General features: G+C 41.2%; 1 protein-coding gene across 1 annotated transcript; it reads left to right on the top strand.

Moving 5' to 3' along the window:
* The first annotated feature begins 2,889 nt into the window (after positions 1 to 2,889).
* Positions 2,890 to 9,634, top strand: serpinf2a (serpin peptidase inhibitor, clade F (alpha-2 antiplasmin, pigment epithelium derived factor), member 2a). The gene is made up of 9 exons (XM_037118570.1): positions 2,890 to 2,998; positions 4,132 to 4,195; positions 4,310 to 4,550; positions 4,966 to 5,109; positions 5,225 to 5,267; positions 5,694 to 5,839; positions 7,984 to 8,126; positions 8,225 to 8,429; positions 8,637 to 9,634. The coding sequence occupies exons 2-9, from the start codon at positions 4,142 to 4,144 to the stop codon at positions 9,089 to 9,091; spliced, it is 1,431 nt and encodes a 476-aa protein (XP_036974465.1). The 5' UTR covers positions 2,890 to 2,998; positions 4,132 to 4,141; the 3' UTR covers positions 9,092 to 9,634.
* The last annotated feature ends 245 nt before the right edge of the window (positions 9,635 to 9,879 follow it).

Below are 9,879 nucleotides of genomic sequence, written 5' to 3'. Positions count from 1 at the left end.
TCGCCCAGTGGACACACATGGACGTGCACTTCATTTATAATTTCTTCATTTATAAGGACTTGACAAGTTGAAGTTTGTGCATCCTCAGCAGTAACATATAAAAGTGGAGCTAGTTAACCGAAGTCTCTCGCTGACTGCTGCTTTTCTCTCAGTCTGACTTCACTCCACTAATTATACAAAGTCAACAATCAGTCCAATTTCCGTTATAACACAAGGGTTGCAAAACTGAATTGAGTTTAAGTCCCCTTATGCTTCATAAGATAAGAAAACGCACACAGAGAAAAACCATGGTGGATTGTGGGTGATGAACTGAGTCTCACAGTCTGAGGAGTGAAGCTGCTGTGTCGTAACTGCAGCAGGTACTTCTGTACCTGTCGTCAGGTGGCAGCAGTCTGAACAGACTGTGGATGGGTGGATGTTGTTTTTTAGTATCTTCAGGATATTTGTGAGTTTATATCAGGATGTTTTCTTTTGCTCCTCCTTAAATGTTTAGATTAGATCACTTTAGTTTATGTTAGGTCAGGTGAGGTCAGCTCAGTGTGTTCGATTTAGACAACTTTAGTTTATTGTATCTTAGAGTAGTTTAATTTAAGTTAGATTTGATTAAATTGGATTAGTTTAATTTAACTTAATGCAGTGTAGTTTAGTTTAGTTTAGTTTTAATAAGGTGATGTGAAGTTATATTAGTTTAGTTTAACTTAGTTTAGTGTAGTGTGGTTTAGTTTAATCTATTTTAGGTTTGTTTTGATTCAATTCGATTCGATTTGATTGGATTGGGTAAGTTTAGTTAAACTTAGTTTAGCTAAGTGTAGTGTAGTTTATTTTAGGTAAGGTTAGGTGAGGGTTAACAGTGATGTACTCCAGTAGCTGAGGGCATCTGCACTGGCCATGGTCTGTTGCAACTTTTCATTTTTTACTCTGACTTTTGTTTTAAAAATTTAAACCCCGGGTGAAATAGTAAAAATCCCTATGGTAATATTAGGTTAGGTAAGGTGAAGTGAGGTTAGTTTAGGTTAGTTTGATGGATTTAGTCTTGATTCATTTAGTTTAGTTTAGATTAGATTAGATTAGATTAGATTAGATTAGATTAGATTAGAGTAAATTAGATTAATTTAGTTTAGTTTAGTTTAGTTTATCTTAGATTAGATCAACTGTGTGGAGACTGGGTGGTGGGCAGTGGATATGGCATCCTCTGTGGATGTGTTGGTAATCAAAGCACACTGGTGAGGGTGCAGGATGGCTGTCAGGATGGCTGTCAGGATGGCAGTCAGGATGGCCGTCAGGATGGCCGTCAGGATGGCTGTCAGGATGGCAGTCAGGATGGCTGTCAGGATGGCCGTCAGGATGGCCGTCAGGATGGCCGTCAGGATGGCCGTCAGGATGGGGGTGAGAGCCACACACAGTCGAGATACAAACTCCCTCTGAACAAAACCAACAAAACAATTTTAACACTGGCACTTTAATCCCCAAATGAAAGTGCAGTGATTGTAGTGGAAGGCATTCAGATGTAAGCAGCAGCTCTGGGGGGTGCTCATAAAGTCAAAATGGTGACACCTAGTGGTAAATCATTGGTGTTGCATTTGTATGGATATACTGCATATATAACTATATATGATATATAAAACACTGAGCACAGTCTAATTTTTACTTCACAAGTCTTTACACATTTCTGATTTGGTCCAGGCCACTTTCAGGGAGATACTGTAGAAAGTGACTTTAAGTTCAACATTAATATCAAATACTATAAAGTGCATCACTGAAGCTAGTGTTGTTACCGACAACATGAAATTTGATAGCACATTAATGATCATATTGTTCACTCTCTTGGTTTCAAACTGTCCACCAGATGTTAAAACCTGAAGTAAAACACAGTTTTCTAAAATGAGTCTATCATCATCCAGCATGAAAATCTTTCCAACCATAAACTGAGCTCTGTTTAGTCTAGTGGTCTGAAACTCCAACCTGAACTCTCGGCTGTTTGAGTGTGTTCAGTTCATGTCAGTCTTATTTGTCCTGCATGGAAACTCTCAGCTGCATCTTCATAAACACAAAGTTGAACAGATTCTTCAATAACGTTAAGGACAATACGTTGCCGTACTCTGAAACAAGAGTCTCAGAGATGATTGTGGTTCTGTGGTGAAACTGGAGGATCAAGGTGAACCCTGTTTGTTACACAGCTGCATTGTGGGGGCGGTCAGCTGGAACCAGGCAGTCAGAAGAAGACAAATACACGCCCACTCTCTCTGCTGGATGTATGTGTAGAGCGCCATGACGGCCTGAAGCTGAAGGACGACTCAGTGAACAACACAGTTTCAATCTGAAACACTTTAATTCACAGATAAACTCGCTGCTGCTGATGATAGTTTAGGTTTGTTTGATCTTTAGTTTAGTTTAGTTTAGCTTTCTTTAGCTCAATTTGGTTATTGAGTTTATATTACTTTAGTTTTTTCTGTTTAGTTAACTTAAAATTTGGTTAGGTTTCTTAACCTATGTTTGTTTTTGTTGAGTCAAGTTTAGGTTTCTTTTTATTTAAGTTTAGTTAAAATTAGATCTGTTTTGTTTAGTTAAGTCTAGCTGTCTTTAGTTAGTTTAGTTTATCTTTGTTTAGTTTAGTTTAGTTTAGTTTATCTTTGTTTAGTTTGTTTTGGTTTAGGTCTGTTAAGTTAAGTGATGAACAAATTCAAAGGTGCGCCATAATAATGTAATAATCATAATGGCTCATGGATTCACAGCTAACTGTTAAGATTACTGAAAGAAATAAAGTCACTGAAAAGACTTATAAAACATTCTGTCTCCATATTTTTGCATCCTGTTGTGACCAAAGATATAGTCACGATCCGTCCCGGGTTGATTATTAACCAGCCAATAGGGGGGCAGCACTGTTTGAGTCCAGCCACTGCGCTGTCCAGCCCGGAGAAGGTTGACCATATCTGTCTTTACTCTTATTTTATTAATCTCATCTTTTGCCTCGTTTGCCTCCTCATCACACACAGGTCAGGTGAGTTCAGACCGTGTTTGAGTTCACCTTTTTTGATAATGCGTCTGGAGACATTGGACATTTGCTGGTAAATTTCAGTGCCGCTAAAATACTCTTACAAACTTAGTGAGGCATAAAGAGGGTTTTGACGTGGACTCAGAGAAGATGTACCACCACAGATCTATAGATACAGGCTGAGTATCAGAGCAAGTATGAGCATATATGATCAAGTATAGTGTTTTTACTATAGACTCATATGTTTCATGAAGTTCAGAGTATTCTGTGTTGTGTATTCAGTGTACAGCAGCGCAGCCAAAAAAAGGTTCTGAAACAGTAACCTTTAGTCCACTGGTAAACACAGCAGCCGTATCTGAAACCTCAATTGACTCTAAGAGAGATAGACAGATGTGCTGAAAGATAACGTCACAGTGAAAAACTTATCAACAATTTAATAACCTGGCAGCTTTTGCCATTAGAAGCACAGCTCTAAAGAAGTAAGTTGATTAAACACTTTGGTCTAGGCTAAAATATTTGGCAATAATTGGACTGATTGGATAATTGGACCTGAAATTTGGTGATGGCATTCTTGGTCCCTTGAGGATGAACCCTAACAACTCATCCCTAGAAATTTCCTACAGCAACACCAACAGACAAGATTTATCATCACTAGACAGATTCATTTCTGTCACCTTTATTTGAACTTAAGTTGAACTGTGAATATTTCAAACATAACATGCTAACATGCTAACATACATGCTAGGAGCGATGTGGACTGTTGGTAAAAGCCTGCCAGTTCCCCTGCCTGCTAGTGTCTTGTTTTCAGGATTGGATGGACCCAGCAAACCCAAAATCACCTTCAGCGCTTGATGACTCGATCCTCTCTCATTTTGTGAATTTACACAGCAAATAGAATAATTAACACATGGGACTCAGTATGTAAGGGTTCTGTGCACCATGTTTTTTTATCGAATGATGGTTTTAAAAAATACATACAAAACAAACGTACTTGGGTGCAAAGGCCTCTAGCCATGGTCATGCCAGGGCTCTCCTCCCTGAGTTCCTCCTAGCAGTGGTTTGGAGGAGCACGGTCGCTGTGTGTTATGTGTTATGGTAATCGTCTATAGTAATTTTGATGATGTCTCTTTGTGTTTCAGGCAGATTGAAATGAAGCTGTGTCTTCTTCTTTTCTTGCTTTGTCTTTGCTGTCTGGGACTGACAGTAAGAACCTTATTCTAAAAAACTACCTCGCTAACAGCTAAAGGGAAATTTATTGGCTGTGCCTTTGTAATCATTCTCTTTATTAGTGAACACTGTCTATCTTCTTGTTTTCAGGAGGAGCCCAGTCCAGGAACTCCTCATGACTCTGGTTCTGTCGATGAAGATGAGGAGACAGAGGAGGTTCAAAGCTGTGGAGGAAAGCGGGTGTTCAGCCCTGAGGAACGCAGGAGGATAGGGGGCACCATAGAGCGACTCGGTTTACAGCTCTTGGAAAATCTTCCTATTAGTCCACAACAGCCAAACATTGTCCTATCACCTCTCAGCCTGGCCTATGCCCTTGCACACCTTACCTTAGGTCAGTCAGTTTAATTTAGTTTTTTCATGCTTAACAAACACAGCTTACCATGTTTCTGGTTCTCTGCAAGTGATGCTAGCCCCCAGTTAGCTGCACTACTACCATGAAGAACCACTTCTGAACCAAAAACAGAACTAACCAGAAGAGAATGAATACTTTTACATATTAATCTCAGCCTCACTGCCAAAATTAAAAAGATGACGTTTCCACAACCTTTTGTCAGGCATTATTTCTGGGAAGTCTATCATTGCTATTGATGTTGTTGGTTTGTTGTCATACTATCATAATGGAAAAACATCAGAGCAGCTCTGCCTCAAGAAATGTCTGCAAGTGTAAAAAAAGCCATGTTTTGAAGGGTGTGTTCACATTGCATTGGTTTTCCCTGTTTTGTTCAGATTAAATTTCTTTCTTGAAGGTGCTCATAACGAGACGGAGAAGCTGCTGCTGAAGACCCTTCATGCCCATAGTCTGCCGTGTTACCATCACATACTGGGAGGACTTCTACCTCATTTCAGAAACACATCGTTGGACATGGCAACTCGCATGTACCTGAGACCAGGTGTGTTGTCATGAGTGTTAAATTGGTCATGGTTTTTAAAAAGTTGATGTAGTGCTCATCTAATCTCTCTTCCCCATATTCTCTCTCTCTCTCTTTTTTTTTTTTTATCTCTCAGGATTTCAAGTGAAGTTGTCTTTTGTTGAGGAATCATTGGCCAGGTATCAGCTACACACAGCCGTTATATATGTACACTGGTTTGAATCAGTTTGCTTAAAAAGTTTGATTAAAAGACCAACATCCGTTGGTTGATTCTTTTTGAAATGTAGAGTTTGCATGGCTGAAAAAGTTCACATTACAGACACTATATTAAAGCCTGGTAAGCACTGACAAACTGGCCAGTGAGGAGCAACGACTGTGGGCTATATCTATGGGGGAGCTAATGGGTTAATTGGCAACAGCTGTTGGGATTAGGTAGTGACATCTACTAGTGACATCTGCTGGACATGTGGGGAAAGGCATGGTGTGAAAAGATTGGACAGGTAGCATGCAACAACCATGTCAATGGACTAGGATCTATTAAACAGTGACAGCATGTATGTATCTCTACAATCTATAGCAATTCATAGTAATTCTTTCCTCTGCAGGTACCAATCCCTGCCTGTCCCTCTGGTCTCTGTGGAGGAGGTCAACCAATGGGTGGAGAATGCCACCAACGGTCACATCCCCAACTTTCTAGAAAGTATTCCACATGACGTGGTGCTCATGCTCATGAACGCTGTGTACTTCAAAGGTGAACCATTCCGCTAAAGACCACACAGTGCTGCGTTTTACGCCGATCAGCCACAACATTAAAAGGACTAACGAAGAAGTGAATCACATTGATCATTAAGATACAGTGTTCTGCTGGGAGACCTTTGGTCCTGACATTCATGTGGGTGCCACTTGACGTGCATCGTCCACCCAAACCCAGATCATTCAGATTAAGTACATCCTGACGGCACTCCCTGATATTAGTGACCCTCACCAGCAGGATGATGTTCTGTCAAACCCCACAAAAAATGCTCTGGAATGACCGAGAGAACATGACAAAGAGCTCAAGATGTTGATCTGGCCTGAATATTCCCAAGATTCCAGTCTGATTGAGCATCCATGGGATGTGCCAGAAAAAGGCGAATCCAGGGAGGCCCCACTTGCAAGTGACTGGATCTAAAAGATCTGCCACCAAGGTCCTGTATCCAAGCCTCAAGGGGTCACAGCCAAGTCCAATCCATGGCAGAGCCTCCATAGATCAGACTTGTTCCAGCATCTCTAAAGGATGTTCAATTTGATTGGGATCTGGGAAATCGGGAGCCCAGGCAAATGCCTTGGCCTAGGACTCATTGTCCTGCCATCAGGAAGTTAAACTGTGGCATTGTACCTGGTCTACAACAGTGTTTGGATGGGTGGTGTATGTCAAGTGGAATTCCTCTGAATGTCAGGACCCAAGGTTTCCCAATAGAACATTGCATTATGAGGAGATGATCAATATTCTTCACTTCACCTGTCAGTCCTTTCAATGTTTTGGCTGATTGGTGAATACAGTCACAGTAAAGATGGGTAAGTTAATTAAAGAAAAGGGATGATAGTTCAGTCCTCCTCAGTCAATTAGCTGCCTTTGTCTCTGAACTGAAGAGTGAATTGTGCTACTTGTCTTGCTGATAGTTTTGCCTCTTACATGCAGAGTGATGCACAAAAATAGCTCTGCTTGGCCAATGTTTTGGGGCATCTGTTTTACCCTGTGGATGTCTGGATAATGGACTTTGAAGCCAAAACTTCCTCTCCTTTCCTCTCCAAATTAAGATGCAAGAATGGAGTTGGAGCTGAATGATTTCTCTTAATTTATGTGCCTCTGTATCCAAATCGATAATGAAGAGGTGATATGAATCAAAATCATTGTCAGACAAAAGTTGATTGGTTCCAAGATTGCATTTCCACGAATGCGTGCATTCAACCTCTTTTGCCCTCCACATGGACTGTTTATCTGCATGCAACCAAGCCAACACAAACATGATTGGTCAATTCAAATATGCAAACAGACCATAAACAGAAACCAGAGCACTTCTGAAAAATTTACCTCAGACCTCTTCCAGTCACCCCCTCTTGTGTACAAATTCTGATTCCTATGCAGATGCCTGTTTATAGAGATAAGAGTCTCTATAAGTGCACCCTCATAATTGGACACGAAATCTGTTCTGTCCATGTGGAGCCTCCAGACGGGGCCTCATAGGAGCATCCTAAACCACTTCAGCACTCCAGTTATAAAGCAGCTGCTTGATAACGAGGTCCTCTTGAAGCACTGATCTGTTTAAGTTACCTCATAGTGATAACTTTGATTTATTTATGCATGCCTTCTGTCAGCGTCAGTCTCTAAATACTATTTTATTGATTATTAGTCTTAGAACCCTTTTAATCCACTTGAGAATAAGATTCCTGAAGTCATCCACATGAGGGAGTTGCTCCCCAGTCAGGTGGATGGAGCAATCTACTATTTCTGGGGGGAGACTGGGAATATTTGGCATTTTGACTTTGTTTGACAGCCATTTTGTAGGGAAACACGTAGAGATAGAAACTGGTATGAAATACACTAAAGGTCCCTGCCAGTAATCGAGCTGTTCATTTCGTACTGCTTCTTTATAAATGGGAGATCATTGTCCCAGACAAAAAGACAACATCATCAGCAAACAGCATACATGTTGCAGCATCACATGATCAAACACCCTTCAGACCGGGGTGGGTCGCTAATACGCTGCTCATGAACATTATAAACAGGAATGCTCCCTTAATTCTAAAAATGCAAACTTGGATCCAGGTGGCTCATGAGTTTATGTTCTCAAAGAGAACATTTTCTTCTTGACTTGCTAGTGATGCCTTCTTGCTCCTGTCTGTGTTTTCCAGGTGAATGGCAGACACGATTTGACCCCCAAGGGACCACCAAGGGAGCATTCTACCTGGACAACCAGAACTCAGTGATGGTGGACATGATGAAGTCTGCCCAGTATCCTCTCCGCCTTCTGCATGATCCAGAACTCGATGCACAGGTAACGGGAGGGTTACGTTTGTAACTGAGGTCTATCTGTTCAGAGTTGTTCCACATGAAATGAATGAAACACAAAGCGCATTGTTCTCTTTCATCCAGGTTGCCAGTTTTGCCTTCAAAGGAAACAGCAGTTTCTTAGTTGTCATGCCTGTGCCTGGGCGAGGAAACGTGTCATCTGTGCTTGCAAAACTGAACATCTCCGACCTTTACAGACGTCTACCTCAGGAGAAAACAATGCAGGTCAACTTACCCAAGGTGAAGCTACAGTACCGCCAGGAGCTCGACGAAGCGCTGACCAACATGGGTAAGACTTGAGACAGAAGGGATGATTGCAAGAAACTACATAGATACCATGATAGTGGTGGTGACTTCCAAACAGCTTAAAGGCAGCATAATGGTGACACCACTGTCTTAAAGGCTTACCTTTGAAACAAGGTTATTTAACAAGCATTTATGCTGCATTTGTCTGGCCCTTCAGTCTATAACTGTGCCCTCTTTCTGTCTCCATCAGGCCTTGGCTCTCTCTTTTCAGGTCCTGATCTTACTGGGATTTCCGACCGTCCTCTAAAGGTTACCGGAGTCCGCCACGCTAGCACCGTAGAACTCAGTGAAGAAGGCGTGGAAGCGTCCGCCACCACTGTTATAACCTCCATGCGCTCCATCTCTCTCTTCTCTGTGAATTCTCCCTTTATATTCGCCCTCGTCGATGACGCCTCTCTGGCTCCCCTCTTCATGGGCATCGTCACAAACCCGGCCCCCGACAACGACAGCATGCTTAATGATGCTCCCCATGGAAACAGCACCATGAGTGACCAGCCTGTGATGGAGAATAGCTACGAGAGCAGCAGGTCGTGCAGCGAGGCAGGAGCAGAGGGCAGCAGCGTGCAGACATGTAGCGCCCCCACTGGTGAGAGGGAGCATCTGCAGAATGTAAATGGACTGGAGGGCAGCGGCGGGAAGCAGTAACAGAGAGAAGACACCAGCTCCAGACGACTCTGAACCTGCTTTTAGATCGTACTTTTCAAAAGAATAGTTTGACATGTTTGAAGATACCAAACATTGATTTTGGAAAAACCATGTTGGCTTTGTTGCCAAGAGTTAGATGAGAACATGGATACCACTTTCATGTCTGTCAGGAAAATATGAAGCTACATTTATTCAAACTTTTGATGTGTTTTATGTGTCAAAAATTTTAAAATACAGAGCTCAGTGACCTTAAAATCCATTTATCCTGCCCTGGCAGTGCATTAAAAGACAGTTTTTACAGGAGACTGCTTCATACAAAAAAATAAATCATATCTTTCCCAACAAACTGTGCATTATGGTGTTAAAAGTTGCTGACAAAAAGTGTATTTGTGATGTGGGAAAGAGTTTTTTTTTCTTTTCTTTTTTCTTTTTATTTTGGATTAGTTTGAAAGAAGTGGATTTACTTGAGGAAAAAGAAAATCCAACATTTCCCCAAAACATGAGCTCTTTTCCAAAATTAAATAAAGCAGTGAAACAATACAACAAGTTTCTGTTCTTCATAATCCTTGCCTTGATAGATATGAGCGATAAATATTAATACTGGTATGACAAATTGTATTTAATCAACTTACAAGCACTTGTGAACTTGTGTACTGTAATTTTAAAAGTTCAGTTTAAAACAGACATTCGATACCAGATGAGATTATCACATTTAACCTCGTGTGGTTTGGATTCTGTTGTTCAGGCGGAGATGAAGCTCCACAGTTAAGATGAATCATTATTTTGTG

The sequence above is a fragment of the Acanthopagrus latus genome, chromosome 13 (genome assembly GCF_904848185.1).
Source record: "Acanthopagrus latus isolate v.2019 chromosome 13, fAcaLat1.1, whole genome shotgun sequence".
Taxonomy (NCBI): domain Eukaryota; kingdom Metazoa; phylum Chordata; class Actinopteri; order Spariformes; family Sparidae; genus Acanthopagrus; species Acanthopagrus latus.
This window is presented reverse-complemented; position numbering and strand designations above follow the sequence as displayed.

Bases quoted from the DNA above. Each gene is read 5' to 3' on its own strand.
- serpinf2a (XM_037118570.1), top strand. From the start codon at position 4,142: ATGAAGCTGTGTCTTCTTCTTTTCTTGCTTTGTCTTTGCTGTCTGGGA. The intron at 5,110-5,224 runs GTGTGTTGTCAT...TTTATCTCTCAG, and splicing joins TCGCATGTACCTGAGACCAG to GATTTCAAGTGAAGTTGTCT. The intron at 5,268-5,693 runs GTATCAGCTACA...TTTCCTCTGCAG, and splicing joins GTTGAGGAATCATTGGCCAG to GTACCAATCCCTGCCTGTCC.